General features: G+C 46.5%; 1 protein-coding gene across 2 annotated transcripts in view; it reads right to left on the bottom strand.

Moving 5' to 3' along the window:
- Positions 1 to 22,006, bottom strand: part of C5 (complement C5) — a 478,994-nt gene that overhangs the window by 108,656 nt on the left and 348,332 nt on the right. For both annotated transcript variants that reach the window (XM_069609527.1, XM_069609526.1), the window contains exons 30-32: positions 10,262 to 10,414; positions 5,658 to 5,720; positions 4,649 to 4,730 (exon numbers count right to left, since the gene is read on the bottom strand). In XM_069609527.1, coding sequence (XP_069465628.1) covers positions 4,649 to 4,730; positions 5,658 to 5,720; positions 10,262 to 10,414 — 298 coding nt within the window. The remainder of the gene's footprint in view (positions 1 to 4,648; positions 4,731 to 5,657; positions 5,721 to 10,261; positions 10,415 to 22,006) is intronic.

Raw genomic sequence — 22,006 nt, 5'->3', positions numbered from 1 at the left:
AACTGACCAGTGTCACGTTAGATTACAAGGGAATAGATAGTACCAACCCAGTTCCACACCCGAAGAAAAGGTTCAGACACACGTACCACTGCATACAATACTCACTATGATGCAGCTGGATCCGCGCAGCACCACCACAGCGCGACGGCCCATAAGGAACCAGCAACAATCCCACCCACAGGGATACTGCTCAAACGGAACCAGAAGTACCTGAACCAGGATACAGACCCCACTAACCCAACCATCAATTTTCTGCATACGCAACCCGCACAAATCTCACACAGCCATTTTCCTCCCAGCAATCCGCACGCACTTTACCACACCACATGAACAACACATAGACAGCACCGACAGCGCACAGGGTCTCGCCCGATCCGATACTTGCACCAAAGCCCAGCACTTGGTCTATACCAAGCTGAAGCTGCCAACAGCACACCACCTCTCCCACTCTCCTACTCCCCTCCTCCCGACTAACCCTACCCGCCCTCCTCCCTGTTTACAGATCCCCCAGAGCGCCTGGGGACCAATTCCGTTGGTGACGGTGCGCTATATAAGTACATTTAACATAACATAACATAACACGTGTGGTAACACAGAATTTTGTAATCCATTATGACTGTGTAAAGACTATATTCTGTCAAAGTGTGTTGATGGTGCGCAGTCATGCTGTGCCAGAGCGGTGCATACACAACCCCAGAAACTGCATTCCAGGAGTAGCTGGGAGAGGTTACAGTGGTGTACACAACTGCGCAGCAACACCATTCGCATGCCCACCCAGAGAAAATATCAGGATTTGCTGCATGCATGCAGCAATGCATGTGTGCCGCTCCAACCATGCAGACATGCCGCGCGCATGCGGTCTGGGAATAGTACACTAGGGTACGGTCCTAAAGGTTCCGCTAGTTTTCAGGTGCATTTAGCTGCCTCTTTCATTAGGGTGTAAGGTAATAGTAACTTAAAACCTATTGATACGATGCAACTGGCAGCCTATAAGCAACCTTCTGCGCACCTATGATTTTGGACAGCCCAGTCCTACAGTTCATGGTACAGTTCACTTCACGGGAAGACACCAAAACAGTTTTTCCTGGCTTTTGATCATCTTCTTTTATGATTCACATGGGTTCTGGATATTTATTATTTAATATGAAATTTATTTAACAGGGCACATCAAACTCCTTTTTACAATAGCATACAAAGGAAAATTGTTGTTAAAGAAAGAAAGGAAGTGGATGGGAGGTAAAAGGGAAGAAAAGCACTACATATTACATTTAATATCCAAGAAAAGATTGCACTTCTTGTATTACAATACATTTTAAATTGAATACAATTTCTAATCATCAATTTGATGAAATACACCACTAAGAATATCCTACATAGACTTAACATGAATAGTTTGGTCTCTATCTAAAAATGATATTAAAGGAATGCAGGTATAGTTGTGCTGGGTAACTTGTACCGCTTCCAGCCAGCAAAACATGGCATTCTAATCTTGACTCTCCAGTTCCCATTTGCATCCATCCATCAATTCCTCAACGCATTGTTCCGCAGTGCGCAAGTGCGCATACCGTTCCACTGACCTACGTTCCCATCAATCAATCGCTCCATCGAATTTAAGATGCTTTGCATTCTGTGCATGCATTGGCTGTGCCCTCAAGACCAGAGCCAGCAGGCTTCTGGAGGCATATTTGGTCTGCGCGACGAAGCGTAAGTGATGTGCAGATTCGACAGGAGGGAAGAGTGCTGAGGAGCACACAGTGGCTTCGAAGCATAGGGTGGTGTAAGGAAGGATACACAGTACGAAGCTTGATCTTGAGTTATATTGAGGCACTACAGAAAGTCCATCAATTATGTGTGATTGCGTGAGTGCTCCTCAAAGTGTTGAATGGGTATTGACTACTGTGGGTAGGTGGTGACTATTGGCAAAGTGCAAGTAGCTGTGGCGGTCTGGCCCCCGCCCCATTTGCTTCCAGGGTCCATAGCATTCTGGCTGGGAGAAAGTGTGGGAGGGGCAGGTACTAGGTCCCAAAGATGGCTAGCTGGATCACCAGAGGTCCACCACTTTGCCTTCCCTGAGGCTTTTAAAAGCAAGAAGTATTGGGAAGGTGTATGCAGGGGGAGGAGGCTTGCTGTGTCATGTAGGCCTCAGTCCTAACATTTACCACTGTATGCAACGAGGCATTCACGCCGACTCATTCATATTCATGAGGAAACCAGTGTGCAACTCATAGTGTCCAGCGCAGGAATCGTACATCCTGTGCAGGTCAAACGGCTGGCCTGTTTGCAGCACCCTGGACAGGTTTTAAAAAACTCAGTTCTGCAACGCAAAGGAATGCAATTTATTTCAGAAGGGGTAGGCAAACGTCAGCACTGCAGGTATTTTAGACTAGGATTCCCATGATCCCTCACCCACAGGATACCCATGATCCATATAATGGCCAGGGCGGAACGGAGTGAAAGCAAAATCATTGGATGAGACGCAGGTTGTCTGCCGCTGAATAAGGAATTGCATAGGCTAATTTCTTACATGGAAATGTACGGAACGTGTCATTCCACCAGGTTTTCAGAATGACCGAAACATTTGCCAATAACATCCACTGAAATTCGCTCTTTGCGCTTTTTCTTGTGAATGTTTATTGCAGATATCGTCTAGACATGACTGTATGGCTCCAAGGCCAACGTTGTGGGGACCGCCTTGCCCCCCCCCCCCCGAACTTGACACATCATTATCCAGCAATGGATTAGTACCAGGGACGAGTATGCTCGTCCTTTTTGCATAGACTTGCATAAAAGCCTGGCACTTAAGGGGTTAAAATCACTGTAGGCGACATTCTACTCACGTGTTCCTGGGTAAAGATGGCCATATTACATTCAAGCAAGCTTCAAAATACGAGGTCATGTAAACTGGAACACGACCCTGAGTGACCTGCAGCTCTAATCGTGTAGGGATCCATCGGACTCTGCCCCAGCCCTGCCTGCCTTTCAGAGGTACTGAGCCTGTCTTCGCTGCTACCAATTTCTCAATAGGTAATTGCCCTCTGCATAGGTACTCATAATACTGTGCCCATTAAGCACCGGGGCAACACTGCCCCCGTGCAAAAATGCATTAAAAGAATGAGTTTTTTCGCATAAGGTCAGGTTTTGCCCTCATATAAGCAAGTACTTTTTTAATGCCATTCTGCACCAGGGCAATGTCTGCACTAACCCTTATTACGGGTCCTATTAACACAAATTAACACTAATGTTAACATCGCCCTTATTCAAAACGGCATCAAAAGAATATGTTTTTTGCACCAGGGTAATTTGTGCACTATTCTAACTGTGCAAAATTGCACTTGCAGCGGTGAAATGTTTCTTAATAAAGCCCCATATTTTTGCAGCTGGGGGGCCTTCTACATACCAGAAGGCGGCACCAAATAGGGGAAATAAAGAGGACAGATGCTAGACTACACAACACATAATGGCTGGAAACACCAGGGTAAAGCTGGAGACCAAGCACGCAGAGCCTATGGGGCTGGTTGGCTGTTTGTTATCACCTACAAATCTAGGTAAACAGGGAGTGCATCTGTGCAAATTGAGATGCACGGCTCTCAGCACATTGCTCAGCTTACGGCTAACGACTCTGATGCTTCTTCAGTAACTCCCTGCCAAACAACTGCAACTGATCAGTGTGGGTTCTGGGTGGTGGCCCAGCACCACCCACTAGGAGCCATGACTAATGCTACAGGCGATGGAGTGCTGTGAGAGGCAGCTACCGCGCACTATTAGTTATTCTATGTGTGCTTCCACCACAGGCCACAGTTCTCAGCACCCCTGTGGAAACACCAGTAGACAAATCAGCGAGAGTGTTGCTCTCCGTGGAGACATGCTCCTAGTCTGTTTTCTCTTACCATGATGTATTGGAGAGCGAGGACTCACTGCAAAACCCTCCATGGAAATCTATGCTTGCAATGTAGCCGGTGCGAGTAGTTGAGCCTTTGACAATACCTGCCGTTACCAAATACAATTTCACTTCATAACAGCCAAGAATATTGGCTTTGCCAGTGCTTGCTTTTCCTTGTTACCCATCTTAAATATCAAGACTATGCCCTGTACACGCTCTCTACCCTTCCCCATCTGACTCCCTGCCGCTTGACAATATATATATACCACTCACAGGCACACATGCAAACTGGACCTGTGCAAATCCTGGCAGCAGGCCCTTACTTGTACATCTTATGTATGTTCGCATGTCACTGTCCCCGGTCAATGTCCCATTAAACGTCCCCTCCATCACCTTACGTACCCTCATCCAAACAACCATAATTTATTATAAAGGCCCTCTACCCAGAGGAATGTCTTCGCCAGCTGTGGTGTATGGTTTAGGGTGATTACATCGAATACATAGGAGAATTGGTCGAACCTTTTTTAACAGGTTGATTTTGTGACATAAATATGCAGGGGGAGACCACCTGAACCCCCTTCAATACACCCCCCCCCAACATAAATATATATGTGGCAAAATGTTTCCAAAAAATTGCAACCAATTCTCCTTCGATCAAATCTGCCGCGCAGTGACTTGGCATCATGTTCCTATCCTATGTGTCGAATTTCTACTATAATCGAAATCCTTATTGTGCTGGCAAATACATTAAAACACAAATTGTCTTACCTTTATTTTCCCTTTTCCCAATCTTCAAGTCAAAGCTGCAAACCTCGGCAGAGGAACTCACAGCGTGGTATACAGTTCTCACCTGCACACACGCAAAGAAAAGAGACGATTAGAAAGTGGAGAATTATGAACCATTATAAAGAACAGATGAAGCAGACAGGAGCTCACTGCAAGGCCCAGAGTGTAGCTGCCCCAGTCTCAATGGAATTTCCCCCAAATTGTCAATTATCCACCTTGGGCAATGCACCAGCCAATAAGAGCCTTAGAACGTCGGTGTGAATGGGCAGCACACACAATGTTCACTCTCTTCCCCTAGAGATGTCCCCCCTCATCACTGTCCCCCATCACCCTACCACTGTTATCCATGACAACTCGCCCCGTTCCACCGCCTCCTCTGTCTCTCGCTCATCTGCTCATTAACCAGCGGGGCCGCAGGAGCGTACATTCCTGCTGCCCTCCTCCTCATTTCATCCGCCAGCCACCCTGTGCGCCAGAGCCACACCCCTTCAGTTACTGACATGGAAAAGGGACTCTGCACAGAGTTCCCGTTTTCCCCTAGGTGACATACTTTTTTTTTTGTAAACACTTCACTATTTATGCTCAGTGAGGCCATAATGATGGTAGAAGGGCGCTATGCAAGACCACTTTGAATTAAATTAGCACCCCACACAACATCCTTCCTTCATTTGCATGTATGCGTGTGGGCTTGGCTATTAATGGCCTCACTGAGGCATGCGCTTCACTTGGGCCTACTTTGACTCAGTCTAGTGAGTCATCAACGGCCAAGCAGCCCTCCAGCGCAAAACAGTGAACTAACACTACATTAATGCCAGTCTGTAAAAGTTACGAGTATGTAAACTTACACAATACTGCTAATGTTACAAAGATGACCTGTAATCAGCTCAAGGGAGCTGGTCTCTTGGTACATGGTGTATGCAAGCTGAAGGTCCATTGACTCTGGGGGGAGGGGGCTGAAAGGAGGTGTGGTATGGATACACGAAGCGCTTACATTTCCTGTCACTACACCAGTTCCGCTTCCGGTACTTATCATGAGGTCGTCATTCAGAGGGACCTGCACCGGAAACACAGGACAGGACAAGATTAAAACAAAGTAGATTTCTACTGCAAACCCTCTCTGCTTTGCAGAGTATATGCTAAGAATGATTATAACGAACCAAAGTACTGTGCGTGCCTTGAAAATGGTAGCAGACACATTGGGCCTCATTCCGAGTATGGCGGTAAGGGATAGCGGCCACCGCTAACGAGAGCGGTGGCGGTAATCCCTTACCGCCATACTCCGAGTTCCCTTAGCGCCATGGTGCTTTTAACACCTGCTTTTAGCAGGCGTTAAATACCATGGCGCTAAGGGACCTTGATGTTAATTACGCCACCGTAATTTACGGTGGCGTAATTGACGCCTTCCCCACTCCCATTATGCCCTATGGGGCAGGAATGGGAATGGGGAAGGGTAAATGGGGATTGGGGAATTACCGCCCCGCCAACCTTGGAATGGGGCGGTAATTCCGCCAACCACCAAGGCGCTGCCGGTCCGGGTACGGCGTCAACCAAGGCGTTAATAGCGCCATTGGTTAGCGCCGTACTCGGAATGAGGCCCATTGGGCCTCTTTACGACCCTGGGCTCACCGGCACTCTTGTTACCGGAGCGGCAGAGTGCAAGTCTGCGAAGCGGATGCCGTTCCACCCGCCAGGTCTGGCCTGGCGGTCGGAACGGCATCCGGTTCGCAGACTGTGACGGGAGCACCGGGACTGTTGCACACGGTGCCAGTGCTTCCGTCCTCCCCATTCCCACTGGAATGGAACTCGAATGAGAATGGGGAGTTACTTTTTACGGCGCCTGGCTTCCGGGACTGCCAGGGTTGTAATGCCCCGGTAATTCCCCAAAGCCAGGCGCCGGAAAAAACCACAACTCCGGCAGCAGCCATGCTGTTTTTACCGGCACGGCTTCTGCCGGGGTCGTAATGAGGTCCATTGTCTAGACCAGAATATTTGGGAATATGCCATTCCAGCTACATGCTGAATAATGTGCAATGCAATTCACTTTTTGGCAATGATTGAAGCGCCATCTACATATTCATTCAACCATTAACCCAAGAAGGTATCACTTCAATTACTAAGCACACAGTTCACTCATTCATTTATTAAATGTATCAAAGCTACGCACAGTTAGACAATGAATCCTTGGAACCCATTTGTCATCTAATCTGTCACTCGTGTGTGCATTCAGTAGGAAGAGCAAACCTTCATTTCTGCTCATTAATTCGGTGACTCTTGCAACCCGCCGTTCATTCAGTTCTAAATGTGGAGGTTGACCGAGAGACCAGGCAGAGGACGGACGGAGTTGCAACGTGGGGGAGAGCTGGTAGCAGAGTTGGAGCAGAGTACCGGTGTGGTATTGATTGTGAGAGAGAGAGTGGTACATATTAAAGAGAGTTACATGTTAGAGAGTGGTACATGTTAGAAAGTGGTACATGTTGCATGTACTGTACTGGGATTGAGGCAGGATGGGAGAGGGAGAGAAGAACAGAGGGAGTAGTAAGATGAAGGGAACAGAGAGAAGGGAAGCAGCTGAGGGTGGACCAGGGCGTCTGAAATCGGCACACGTGAACCTCTTAAGAAACCTTGGGAAGCTCAGGTCAGGCAATTCTATACATTTCCCGAAGGGATCCAGATAGACAAGGCTGCTGCCTTTCGGCCTTTCCAACCACTTATAACTAGATAGTATGTGTTACCCACCTCTAGTTGCAATCTGGGGCTGGGAAAGCCAGGGATAGGGGGTGGGATCCCACGGGAGGTCGATGTAGGGAAGCCCTTGGAACCCCTTCTCACAATGTTTTAAATAAACACCCTTGAACTTTCTTTCTGTGTCTGGGAGATATTAAAACCATCTGTGACAGTGCGTAAAGAAGAGACATCCAAAGTAACCTGAAACCAGGACTCCCCCCCCCTCCCGGTAGATCCCTCTGGTCCAGATAAAGACATATTCTGTACCCCCTAACAAACGAGGGGTAGTTCAGCACCAATGGCTGTAGAATAATATCCACAAAGAGATAAATCTTCTCTGTTAAATCCACGATTCCTGGTATGATAGGACATCCCCCCGGGGATGGATCTCTCGAGTTTAGGAATTTTAGGGAGTGTGTGCATGTATGCACAATCACTTGGCCCCAGGGGACTAGACTAAAACTGCCTCTCAACAACATGTCTGTTACTGCGTTCTCTTCTATGCAACTGCTCTCTTTTCTTATCATGGATGCAATCTGCTTAACTGACTTGTACCTGAAGCAGCGCCTCAATGCCTCAGGGTTGTTTGTGTGCTCTATAAATGAAATAAATAAATAGGCTCTCAGGGTTGCACCCCTCGGCCTTTGCACCCATTGCAGGCAAAATAGCTCTGCACCTGGCAACGACGCCCACTATGCGCCTTGTTATGTTATATATACAATGGTCAGGACCACTTGGGCGCCAGCACACACTAGAAAAGATGTTCACCCATGTTCCAATATGCACCCCCTTAGAGTGACAGTATCAACTACTTCCACTCTTTGAGGGCATGCTAGGAGGACGTGCTAAGGGGCACCTTTCCTCTCCTTCCCAACTTTGCAAGTGTGCTCCACACACCAATTTGAGGTCCTCAGAAGCCCCACAGATGCATGTGTGACATGGGGGACATTGGGGTGGGGTAGTCACACCTGTTGTGTCTGGTTCTATGGCAGAGAAACCACTGACTGTCCGGTTCATTGGTCTTGAAGGCCTCACCCCTCTTCAATTTGAAACTGCATCCCTTTGGGTGCACCACATGTGGATCACCACTCGAGTGGTCCATATGACTCAACTGGCTTAGAAACAGCCCTTGCAAATGAAAGAAGTTGCCTGTTTGAGGCGAATGAGAATAGCTGCTTGAGTGTGCTGTATTGTAGAAGGGGTCACAAGGCTCCTTCTGTAATAAGACATTGGACCTCATTACGACCCTGCCGGTCCAGAAACAACGGTGGCGGTAAAACCGCTGCCACATTGTTTCCAGACCGGCTGATTCAGAGTCCTGCAGGCGGGAGGTGTCACTCCCGCCAGGTCTGACCTGGCAGGATTAACACCAACCGCCTGCAGGCGGACATGGAAACACCGGCTCTGTCATAGACGGAACCAGTGTTTCCATGGTCCCCATCCCCATGGAGACCTAAGGGACTGCATGGGAATGGGGATTTACAGAATTCTGCCTCCGGAATTACCGGGTCACCGGGGTTGTAATGCCCCGGTGATTCCGGCAATCACTGAGGCGGAATGGTATTACGGGTCCGGCGGCAGCCTGCCAGTTTTTCCGGCACGGCTACCACCGCATTCGTAATGAGGCCCTTGTGCTGGAAGTGGCACAATTGGGAAACTTCGAAGGATTCAAATGATTTTGCCTCCGACCTTCCCATCTCTCTATCTATCTATCTATCTATCTATCTATCTATCTATCTATCTATCTATCTATCTATCTATCTATCTATCTATCTATCTATCTATCTATCTATCCGTCTATCTGTCTCTCTATCTCTCTATCTCTCTATCTATCCATATATCTATCTATCTATAGTCTTTGATTTATAACATTTCAATGTAAGCCATCGGAACACAAGCCCAACTCAACACATCCATTTCAGCACCTTTTTGTGTCATTTCAACTCAAGCCATCTCACCGGATAGTGTTTTAGTGTTTTTCTTAAATGTGTTCCTTTAGTTATATTCCTCCTCCTTAACAGGGGCCATACCCTGTTGCCCCCATCCCTTTTTGCTACTGACCTCTCCTTGCCCTTTATGTCTCTATTCATCGTAGATTTTTTAAAGCCCTTTTTTGTTTTCCTCGTTTTGTAATCCCTACTCCCTGTTACTGTTTATTATTTAAGTATGGGCATTTGTTTCATTTTAAGATGCTCTTTTTTACCATGCGTTTCTATTTTTTGTAGAACTTCACATTGATCTCTATGGGTGCGTTTGCAGTGAGATGGTCTTGCAGTGAAAGAGGGTTTCATTAGTAATTGATGAGGTGAAATGGACGACTACGATTGTCCTGCCTGTCTGCCCGCCTCCATCTCTGATCTGCTCTAGGAAGTATCTAAATCTACAATCTTCTGAACTTCAGTGTCCCACACCCTGTGTCCAGCAGTCCAAATGTCATCACAGTCAACTAGCGCTGGTGGCTCAGTGTGACCAGGGCTCAAGTCGACGGTACACACGGGTGGACGGAGTCCCCCCACTTTTTTCAGAAATCCCCCTACTTTTTTCAGAGGGAACCTTGATATGCTAATTTCTGGTGACACCACATTCAATGGGTATGTTAAGGAGCCCCCCCACTTCTTTTTTTAGGGCTTGACCCCTGACTGTGACGAGAGTTAGCACCACTTTAAATAAGGCCACAGACACCGCAAGGTCAGATTCAGAAGCTATCATGACAACTGATGGACACCCAAAGCCCAACCCTCCCAAAGATACGTAGATGGTAAGAGACGTTAGCAAATATAATGAAGGGCCGGCAAATGTTCTCCAAGAAAATACTCCCAATCCTACACAGGGATCTTTTTCTAAAAGAAGAACGCTAGCCTTTGGACCAACCTCCACAAGCTTTGTGAAATATCTGTCCTCGTTGATCTCGTAGCGTTGGAATGGTCCAAGCTTCTTGTAGTCCACCTTCACAATCATGTCAAGGCTGAGCTTCTTCTGCTCGATATCGTACTGCGCCAACGCCTCCAGAGCATTCAGCGTGTCCTAGCCAAGCACAAATGGAAACGAAATATCAACACAAGTAAACACTGCAATGGACATTATAACTGTTTTACAGCGACAGTAGGCACATTTTGTGCTGTACCATAAAATGCTCAGGATGAACTGAAAGAAATGTGGTTAAGATGCTGTTGATCGCAAAAGGCGAGTTAGATGCATTATTTAATCAATAAGCCCCGAGCTGTGGAGGGCATTACTGCTTCAGGTAATGCCCCGTTATAGGCCCGAGTGTGATTACCTGAAGTGGTAATGCCACCCCAACGAGGGGCTTATTGCTATTAGTACCCTGGCCCGTTAGACTGCGGTACTATTAGTCTCTTTTTTGTAGTTGCGAAACGGCTGCAGCGTTTAGCAACTGAAAAAAGAAGAAGAAAAGAAGAAGGACCCCATGGAACGGGTTGAGGGGACTTTACGTAGTCCCTTCTCCCTTTCCATGACAGCTATTGAAAAAAGAAAAAAAAGTAGACCAAGAAGATGGCCACAAAGGAAGGCCTAGAACGGAGTCTCTTCTTCTGTTCCATGGAGGACAGTCCGGAACAGTACGCGGCTGCGACCGGTGCGACAAAGACTTTGTTGGGCTGGCAACAACCCCGTGAGGGTCAATCAGATCGCTTGTTGCAAACTGATTATCCCTCGTCGGGTACTAATAATATATAACGTTGAATAAAGTCAGTTTTGAGAAGTACGTAGTTTTCCCCTTACAACTAGCTAATGGGGTCTTCCTGTCAAAAGCACATTTTGGCAACAAAACACTTTTACCCCAGAATTTTGTTTCCGTAATGTAATCATTTATTTGTTAGTTTGTTTTATTAGGCGGCACATGTATACAAGGTACTTCAGAGCGCACACAGAAAGCAGGGGTTGGGAGGGAATAGACGGGAAGCGAGATGGGGGAGGTCAGTACGCAGGCCGGTACACAGTATCAGATTATCCTGATATTAAAAGACATTTAATATGTGCGAGTCACAAGTGCCAACATCCAAGAGACCGAGCCAGACCCTGGATTCTTTAGGACTGGCCAGTGAAGGCCTTTCACAATAGAACATGTTTAAGTTCTTTCCTAGACCCACTTGTCCCGGGAGGATAGCTCAGCGGCAACGTGCTCATCTTGGAAACAAGACAATGCGAAGCAACACAGGTTTGATCCCCGGGTCCGTGCTTAGAAACCTCTGGGTATTAAGCACATTATAAATGCACAACTAAGCCATATTCCTGTAACAGCGCCTCAATGCCCACGGGATGTGTGAGCGCTTTAAATATGCAAATAAGTAAGTAAACCCCAACTGGTCAGTTTCCTGGCGTACGTCCAAAGGGAGTATGTCGCACTGACCGGTCCTGTGACGGCCTGGCTTCTTCTTTACAAATGTCTTCAGTTTCTAGGTGCTCATTACTAGACACTTGGATACACTGAAGGGAATATTTAGTCACACGGAGGTGTATTTCTGGGCCCAACCCCAAGATGTCTTGTTGATCATGAATAAGAAACTGACCAAAATGAGGTATGTGATTGGGAGGCAGGTGCTGCAGACATTGGTACAAATCTCAGCTTCAGGTGGTGGACAGAAGAAAAAAAAGGACATAGCAAAGCTGAGGATTGTTGTGATGTGCTTGTCTCTGCATGTGAAAGCTGGTGATGTCATGTTGAAGTGTTGCCTTGTGAATGTCGGAATGTTAACCCAAGGATTCCACACCCAGCCAGTTAGAGCTCCCCAGCCTGGGTGATGGGAGCCAGTGTTATGTCCTGTCCACTTATGTATATAACTTCATGTAACTGTGACTTAAGTACTTGTAATAAACATATAAGTAATCCCAAGAAGCCTGGAAGTCACTTTACAACATTGGCGACGAGGTGGTCTTAAAAAGAAGAACATGCGAGCAAGAAACTGAAGAAAGTGGAAGAAGCCTGCTGCTGGGGGTGCAGGAAGAAGTTGGAAAAGAAGGACAACACTGCCCCAAAACACAAGTAAGACCCATCACCCAGGGCACCAAAAGGGAGGAAGGAAGCCCTATATAGGAAGGATAAGCTGCCCATAAAATGGAGGGAGAGCTGGGTCCTGGGGCTGAAGAGAGGAGCAGGGCCTTGAAGGGAAGCTCAAGAAGGGAGCTAGGCCTTTAATATTGAGAAATCTGTGTGAAGAAGTGAAGCCTGTTAAAGTAAAACCAGAAGTGTTGTCTGTTAAGTGAAGATAAAAGGAAGCTTGCAATGACATCTGGTCCCTTAAACTGAAGAAGGAATCCCACCCCATTAGTTTAAGAAACCTGTAGATTAAACAAAGCTTGTAGTGAAGACGACTCCCATGAGAGAGGGAGGAGCTAAGGAGCTGCGGGCAAGAGAAGACAGCTGATGCCATGACCAGCAGCAACTCTTTGTGGTAGGAAGGTGTTCCTGGTGTATGGCGTGCTGGGTGAAGCTGTCGCCTGTCAGAGGTTGCATTGCAAGTGTGAAGTACTGAGGGGTGAAGAAGAAAGCTCTGCAGTGATGTTTCCATTCACCAGTCAGAGTATCATTCCCCAGTCAAGCAGCGCAGGGATGTGATGCTGTTTACCCTCATATGAAACCAAAAGTAAGCTTTGGGGAAAGTATGAAGCCCAGTAAGCTTCCTCCCATGTAGGAGTGTAAGTCTGCTTTGAGTTCATAAGTGGGACTTGGAGAAGGATGTGAGACTGCGGACAGTGAGCTGAGGGGTTCCCCAATGAGCCACTACCATGTTAGGGAAGATTTTGAAGTGACAGTCTGGAGTGAACAGCGAGTACTGGCTGTGCATGTCCCAAGTGCAATGTGAACTAAAGTTTAGACCCAGGCAGCGCTAGTCTGGTAGCGTATGCTCAGGGAAAGGGATGCAGCGAAAACTGCCTGCGTGCCACTTTGTTTTCAAGGATCAAAAGAGGATCGTGTTTTGGAAGCAGAGAACCGTTTTAAAATATTGAAGTTGAAGGGTGACATATGCTGGGTCGAGGTACACCACGAGTGACGTTTGGCTTATGAAGATCAGCATTGCCCCGAGGCAGAAGTGTGACTGGTGACATCACAGCTGGTTTAAGGGAGTCGGCAATGCCATAGAACGCCAGATTCAAGCATTATGTTCATATTAGAATGCACTCACCATGCCAGATTCCAGCCGGTAGCCGAAGCCATTAACCGAGGCAGGATGAAGAATAAAATAAACGATGTTATGAGGAAAGAACACTGCAACGTGCATTGCCGTGCACAGGAAGAGGAGAGCTGAAGGCATTGGGCTGTAAAATGAGTGAATAAGCCTAAGTGCGTTGTGGGGTGAGAGGAGAGACCCCCTTACAAATCATCTTCACAGTGTGCCTACGATTTTATGGGTATTATCCGGCTGAGAGATGTAGAGCACTGCTGAGCACGTCGGTGAGTCGGAAAATCAGACAGGAATAAGAGCGCAGTAGGAAATCCGAATTCCACTATAGGATTTGCCAAGGATGTCATTATTGTTGTCATGAATGTCGTTCCTGGTGAAGGGAATGCGGAAAATTTGGGTTATGGTGCATCAAGGTGCTGCGACTGCAGAGGAGGCACAAGGACCGCATTTGAAGTAATGGCTGCAGTGTATCATTTTATGTTTAAGTGATTATGATGGTCACGAATCTGGTCTTTCAGAAGATAACGTTGGACATTCAGGAGCAGCAACGTGTATTCTTTAACTGTTTTTGCATTAAGTTTGTGTTACCAACCTAGTTTTGTAACAGATTAAGGATTGACAAGCATGGAAGGTGCACGAGAAGTTTGTGTGTGGATATATGCGTGCAGGAATTGAGGTTAAGATCTGAAATGTATTGGATTTAACACATTTGAGGAATTTTAGGTTCAAAAGGACTCATTTGGACATTCTGAACATGCACAATATGCGTATGCATTAAGTTTGTGGTACCAACAGAGTTTTGTAACAGGTTAAGGATTGACAAGCATGGGAGGTGCATGAGAGGTTTTTGTGTGGATATATGCGTGCAGGAAGTGAGGTTAAAAGTTACATTTATTAGATTTAACACATTTGAGGAATTTCAGGTTCAAAAGGACTCATTTGGACATTCTGAACATGCACAATATGCCTAGATGTGTGCAAGTCAGTAGCAGGGTGTGAGAGAGGTTAGAGTAACCATTGAGGGATTGCAGGGTAGGCTGCAGCCAACATAGACATGTAGGAATAAATGCGCATATTTCTTGGTTACGCCATAAGGGCTGTGTACGCAAATGTCACTATGAAGTTGAGTTGTTAGGCAGTGTAGACACAAGTGTATGGGTGGGTGAGTGCCACAGAGGTGCAAGAACATAGTGTATCAGAGTGATTGTGGGTGAGTGCCACAAAGATGCAGGGTGGTACATAAACTGGCCATGGATTTTAGGAAATGTAATTATATAGTTTGCTATTGCTTTAATGGTGAGAAATTAAGTATATATATTGTGCAACATGAATTATTAGGATTTTAATTTTTGCAAAATAGTAATGCAAAATGTTGTTTTATGTGACTCATGTATGAAATGGGTGCACATGGGTAAAACATGTGTTTTGCTAAGAGTCAAAGAGGTCGAGTGTTGGGTAGCACCCAGAATATGTATTGTATGTGGGTGAAAGTGCCACACGGGTTTGGAGGTAGCGACTCCAGTGTATATGTAAGTATGAGTGTGGTTGAGTGAAACCACAGCTGTATGGGTGGTAGCGCCGCCATTACACTAGAAAAATGTGGTGAGTGTGCCACAGCGGTCTGGACGGTAGTACATCCAGTTGTGCAGGGTAAAGGTGGAGAGCCTGCGTGACCATTTGGGTATGTTAGAGGTGTGTGTGGTTAGGAATACCACAGGAGTTGCGGAATACCACAGGTGTTGCTGGGAGGTAGCGCCTCCAAGCATACTCTACTTCCCTTTCAAGCATAACAGTGAGGATTTATGTGAGTTTTCATCACTCCATAATAAGATGCATTCATGTTCCCTCATTGTTCCAGTGTGGCTTTATGTGTGTAGATTAGGAGATTAATGCGGAGTACCATTCTCCATTAAAAGGCAGGTTTTTGAGAGATGCGAGGTTTGGGAAATAGTGTAATGGGTGAAGTGAGGTGAGAGTGAGTCAGAGAAGATGTGAAATGTGGCAGCACCCTTAGTGTGTGTAGCCTGTGGATGTGCTACAATGAAGTGAGGAGGTAGCGCCTCCGTGACTATAGTGGAGGTAGCACTTCCGCGAGTACAGTGGAGGTAGCGCCTCCCACATGAGGAGCATGAAAGTATTTTTGGAGGTAACGCCTCGGCCAGAGTAATTGGAGGTAGTGCCTCTGCCAGTGTAATTGGAGGTAGCATCTCCGCCAGAGTATTTGGAGGGAGTGCCTCCGCCAGTATCATTGGAGGTGGCGCCTCCGCCAGAGTATTTGGAGGTAGCGCCTCCACTAGTGTAATAGGAGGTAGCGCCTCCACCAGAGTAATTGGAGGTAGCACCTCCGCCAGTGTGATTGGAGGTAGCATCTCCGCCAGAGTATTTGGAGGGAGTGCCTCCGCCAGTATCATTGGAGGTGGCGCCTCCGCCTGAGTATTTGGAGGTAGCGCCTCCACCAGTGTGATTAGAGGTAGCGCCTCTGCCAGTGTATTTGGAGGTAGTGCCGCCGCCAGTGTGATTAGAGGTAGCACCTCTGCCAGTGTATTTTATTTGGAGGTAGTGCCTCCGCCAGTGTAATTGGAAGTAGCGCCTCCGCCAGAGTATTTGAGGGTAGGGCCCCGCCAGAGTATGTGTATGTAGCGCTTCTGCTTGTGTCATTTGGTAGTTCCCTGCCAGAGTATTTGGAGGTAGCGCCTCTGCCTGAGTAATTGGAGGTAGCGCCTCCACCAGAGTATGTGTAGGTAGCGCTTCTGCTTGTGTCATTTGGTAGCGCAGCGCCAGGGCCCCATTGTAGTTGGAGGTAGCACCTCCACCTGAGTAATTGGGAGTAGGGCCCCGCCAGAGTATGTGTAGGTAGCGCTTCTGCTTGTGTCATTTGGTAGCGCCCTGCCAGTGTATTTGGAGGTAGCGCCTCTGCCTGAGTAATTGGAGGTAGCGCCTCCACAAGAGTATTTTGAGGTAGCGTGTAGCAAATCTGCTAGAGTATTTGGAGGTAGCATATCCTCCAGTGCGATTGGAGATATCACCCCAGATGCTTGAAGGTGTACGTGGGTGTGTAGGGTTAGTGGCCTACAGAAGTAGGGAGAGTGTCCCTAAGAATTGATATTCCCCATGCTGGTGATGGATGTGGAAAGGAGGGGAATATGCTGTGGTGTGCTTGTCCGTGTGTGTTGACGTTTGAGAAGAAGGGAGATATGTTGTGTCTATTTGATGTATCTGTGTGGGTGCAGTGTGAATCAGTAAAGGAAGGAGATGTGTTGTGATGTGCTTGTCTCTGCATGTGAAAGCTGGTGATGTCATGTTGAAGTGTTGCCTTGTGAATGTCGGAATGTTTACCCAAGGATTCCACACCCAGCCAGTTAGAGCTCCCCAGCCTGGGTGATGGGAGCCAGTGTTATGTCCTGTCCACTTATGTATATAACTTCATGTAACTGTGACTTAAGTACTTGTAATAAACATATAAGTAATCCCAAGAAGCCTGGAAGTCACTTTACAACAAGGATGGCCAAAGGGTAACCAATTTTTGTGGTGGGTGTACTGTTCCCTTGAGATCTTTTCATATCTTGTGGCTGTGTTAGAATGTTGGACAACGAAAAGAAACGAGCATTGGAACATCCAACCAAACTGTATTGTTTTTCTAGAGAAAGAGTTGTTCCCACCAGTTCAGGTATTTTTTTAAATATTGCAATTTTAATATATCACAATTTCATGGAAATCGTTCCAATAATTAATAACGAGTTACCACTAATCTTTACCTTTTCTATGCTGAAGGAAAAAAAAGAGAACAACTAAGCACTTTAATTAAGGGTTGTGAGCTGGGATGCTGTGCACTTTACAAATGAAGTGGCTGGATGCACACTTGGTTAAAACATTGTCATTCTACCAGAAGCTGCTTAATAGCTGCATTTAACCCATTACCTTTCTTGGAGGTAGTTTTGCAGGCATAAATGGCTACAGGCCATGTAAAAAACACTGGCTATGCTTCTTTTGGTATATATACCTAAACGTCTAAAAATATGACAATAACGTGCCAGGGACACATATGCTGAGGCGAATCTAAAAATAAGGAACATGAATATTCACATGTTTTTTCCAGTAACTGATATTCCTGTCTCCACAGTCATGAGGATTTTCTGCAGGGTAGTGGGAAGCCAGTACCTGTTTGGGAAGTGCTAATGCCAGCAGGGCGTGGCATTCCATTTCCCGGTATTACCCAAATTGACCTTTTACAATTGACCTTTTGCACAATTTACCTAATTATAGTGACCCTAATTGACCTTCTGAACAATTGACCTTTATATTATTTTAGTTATTTTATATATGCATTGGGTTGGTTTTGGATTATAAATAATATAAGGGGATTGGGTGGGGGCTGCAGGGTGTTTTGGATTGGGTGGGGGGTTGCGGGGGGATTCCCCCACGCATATATGTCCCAATTGACCTTCTAAATTAGGTCAATTCTCCCGAGGTCAATTGTGAAAAAATCAATTAGTATACAATCCATTTCCCCTCTAACAGCTGATTTCAATGGATTGATCCAGGGATGGACAGGGAACCAAAAGAGGCCCTGGAAATCATTTTCAAAGTGGCCCCATATTACACATTTTCAGCAAGCCCAACCCTTTTTCTAAGGAAAAATGTGGAAATACCACACAAAAGAGGCCCTTGGATTGATCTTTCAAAAAGCAGGCAGAATTCTTTTAAATCAATGCAGATAGACAGCTGCCATTTTTGCACTATCCGGCGTTACGGCTAAATTCCAATGGACCCATGTTTGCAGTAAAGTGTGCCGAAACCGGTCATTCACTAAAATGTTGCCGTTTGTGGCGAGTGAATACTGGTTGAGCTCTCTCACTCAGCTAGTCTCGGCTGACTGGAATAAATCAGATAAAGGGTAGCTCGGTAGCGCTTTTGTAAAATGTGTTGCTATGCAACCGCTTAGTCATAGTAGCTTTTCCCCAAACATGGCTGCCCTAACGTTTGCCTGCTGACAATGTCGGTGGCAGCATTGAAATCATTTGCACAGCACACCACTCAAATTCCCTGCACGTCTGCTGATCGGCCGGCCCCCAGTGAAACGCGTGCATATCCCTGGGGAACAAGACACCAATATTGCTGCCCACCCGACCACCTGCCCATGAGAGCATTCATCCAGGCTTTCCTGCTGGGTGAGCAGGCACAGGAGCCCTCCTATGACAAGAACAGAGTGGCGAAGAGTTGTATGTACTTCAACGCCTTTCCCATATGTGGACAAAGGTTCAGTGTCAGGGCCTTTCAAATGTTTCAGTTGAGATGGGCCCTGGGTCTCTGCCGTGGGCCCAAGAAGCTGCCCCAGAGTGGCAGTCTTATGAAACAGAACATACCTATTTTGGGACGTTAAACGTGTACAGCGCGCATGTTACAGGCTGTTTTTGCTGGAGTCCTCAGGCCATCAGATCCCTGTTGCAGTATGCACCAACGGTTTTTATCACCTTGTCACTTTTTTACTCTGGTTTCCTGACATTAGCACCCTGTTCTCAAAGAGCAATGAATAGCTTTTAAGCTAATAATTAGTGTTTCAGCTCCTGCTGGCTGCCTGTCCTTTTTAAATCTGCAGCTATTAACCACCTCACCGCATTCTTTTGACGGCAGTATACCCACCCAATAGGTGCCTCGGACTTTTTATCCTAGCTACAAGGCAAAGGGGGCAAGTATGTTGAAATGGGACCCCACCAGCCAGCCTTGTGTGGACATCAACCTCTGACAATAGAAACGGTTGCAAAAATCACAACAGAGAAAAGCTAAGGGTTCCTTGGTTACTGGTTAAACGGTCTGCTTACATTTTCTCTGTGAAAATAGCAATTATCACGTGCCAACAATTAAAGCTGGTTTCAAAGGATGAAAGCAAATGCATTACAGTATGTTCTTTGCTTTCACACCTCTAAATGTTTCCACTGGAGGTTACAAGAGTTCATACGTCTGAGAGCAGAAAGTACCAACAAGCAGGGGTGTTGCTAGTTCTGGAAAAGATCCAGGGCTACGCTAATGTCGGGACTGTCGGGAGTCGGGGCTATTTAGCCTTTTGGTTGTAGCTTCTGAGCTTCTATCCGGGGCTACAACCAAAAGACCCAGTGCAATAGCCCCTTCAGTCCCCCCTAGCAGCGCCTCTGCCAACAAGCTCTATGTCTCTAAAACACAGGCGCTTCTCAGTGATCTCAGATTGTCAGCCAGGATGCCTGCTTGGCAGTGTCCGGGGCAGTGGGACTCAGTCCTGTGCTTCTCAGAGACATTTTCCAGTTGCGGACAACCGCAGCGGCACTATATGTAGAATGAGCACGGAGGGCAGGGGAGCCAGCCAATCAGGTTGCTCTGATTGAGGGCTGAATCCCAAGATCCAAGTCTGAGTTCCGAGCAACCTAAAGGCTGCTCTCACCTACCCCGCCATCTTCTCTCCACCCTCTCCTTCCCTCTGGTTTCGATCCCTTCCCTTCCAACCTCTGACTCCACTTACCTGATTCCTTTGGCGGCAGTACCACGGCCACTCCAGCCTTCGGGTCCGCCATGGAAATGGAAGAAAGGCACCGCATGGAGCCCAGCTTTCCATCTTCTTGGAGGCCATCTTAAGTAAATATTTTGTTTGAATGAAAGGGACGCATCAAGGTGTTTCCGTTCATTCAAACAAAACACATTGTTCTTACCACCCCGCGTTTCCAGATTGAAAACCCAGGGTGCTAATAGCAATAATATGCCCAACGGTGGACCGGATCGGGTCGTAATGGCGTGGCCCGATCGTTAAGTAATATGGGCCCCAGGGATTTACCACCCGGTCCGGCCTGCCGGCTCGGGTATTAATGCTTAAAAACCTACCCACCAATGTACATTATGTGGATGTTATAAGTCTCCAAGGAGATAACACATAAACATAAAGAGGGTGGACTGCGAACGAAAAGTGGCCGGGCAATGTTTTTAAGGGGCCCTATATTGCCCCTCAGAAGAGGCCAAGCTCTCTAAGTAGGTCATGGGGAGTTTCTAACAAAAGACATTTGCAACAACTGTGTCCAAACTGAGTTTTAAAGCACACTTGACCCTATATGTGTATTCAAATGTCGTTTAACATAACAAAAAATGGACACATACAATTTTATTAAATTAAGGAATAACATACTGGAAGGTTTATAACAACATCTTTACTCAACTCTTTACTTAAAAGGATGTGGGGGATGAGGAAAGTGGAAGATGTGGCGTATAAGAAAGAGGGTAAGAAGACCAAGGTACCCTCACAAAAGAGGCCCATGTTGCAGAGTCCCACTGGGAAATCTCCATAGGCGCCCTGTAGGCCACTCCAATCCAGCACATAAACAACTGGCACCAACCGAGTGCTGTGCGCATGCGCACAAGACAGAGGTGGCCTACTCTATCCTTAAAATGGACTCGATGGAGGTACCTTATCCTGTGTAATATCTAAATGATGAAGGAGAATAATGATAACGTAAGCACCCCACGGGTGCCTTGCACTGCTCTTCCCAGTTGTAAGGCGGGATGGACCCCAAACATATTGTTGCAATGACCCCCCAATCGCCCTGAAACATCTTCAGCCGGCACTGGGTGGGACTTTCCCTGAGAAAGTAGGATGACCCCAAAGGCTGCTGCCATCGCCCCCAAGCTTTGCTTCTTGTTAATAAGTGTTCAATGACGTCACAAGTAGAGGTTAATAAAATAACAGGACCGTTGTGATGTCAGAACTGGAGGCTTCTAATTTTCCAGTCGTGATGTCCGAGCCAGGAGAATATGTTCTTTTTATTACGTGATGCTTAGTATACATGTGTTATATCCACTGGGCATTTTGATCATCTCAAAGTTTGTTCAGATTCCTCCATTAACAAATATTAAGTCAGCAAACAATACACAGTTAAAAAACCTTCACAATCAATAAATATAAACGGAGAAACCTAACCCAATCCCAACAAACCAACGGCAGCATAGCGTACATGTAAAAGCATGGCCTTCCTTATAATTCCTTGCTTTGGGTTATTTTGAATAATCTCACCTTCAAGGCCCTGTCCAGGTACTGGACCAGATCGAACAGAAACTGGGTTACAGTACAATTACAAATCAAAGCCATTGGCTCCTTACATGTTCTGATATTTTGCGCTAAAAAGTGGGGTTATCGCCCTCTCCCTTTTGTAAAATGGGCAGATCAAAATAAAAATGGATCAGGTCTTCGGCTGCACCCATATCACAATAGCATTTTACTGGGGCCTTTACCCAGGTGGTTCTTTTTGCCAGAGTCAGTAGGTTTAACTGGGTCTTAATTAAAAGTGTTCTTCCCTCTGGGGAGTCCAGGCCAGGAATCGGGCCTGTGGCGGACAAAACCCCTTATACTACACATAAATTGAGAGTGAAGGTAAAGAAAACGATCTTTCTTTGGACCCGATTTTAATTTCTGATTTACCTTGGTCCGGGTTAAACCCTTCCCTTCCAGCTAGGAACGAGT

This window comes from Ambystoma mexicanum, chromosome 8 (genome assembly GCF_040938575.1).
Source record: "Ambystoma mexicanum isolate Mex_15411 chromosome 8, UKY_AmexF1_1, whole genome shotgun sequence".
In the NCBI taxonomy this organism is placed as follows: domain Eukaryota; kingdom Metazoa; phylum Chordata; class Amphibia; order Caudata; family Ambystomatidae; genus Ambystoma; species Ambystoma mexicanum.
Note: the sequence above shows the minus strand (reverse complement) of the source record. Positions and strands in the feature narration are given on the sequence as shown.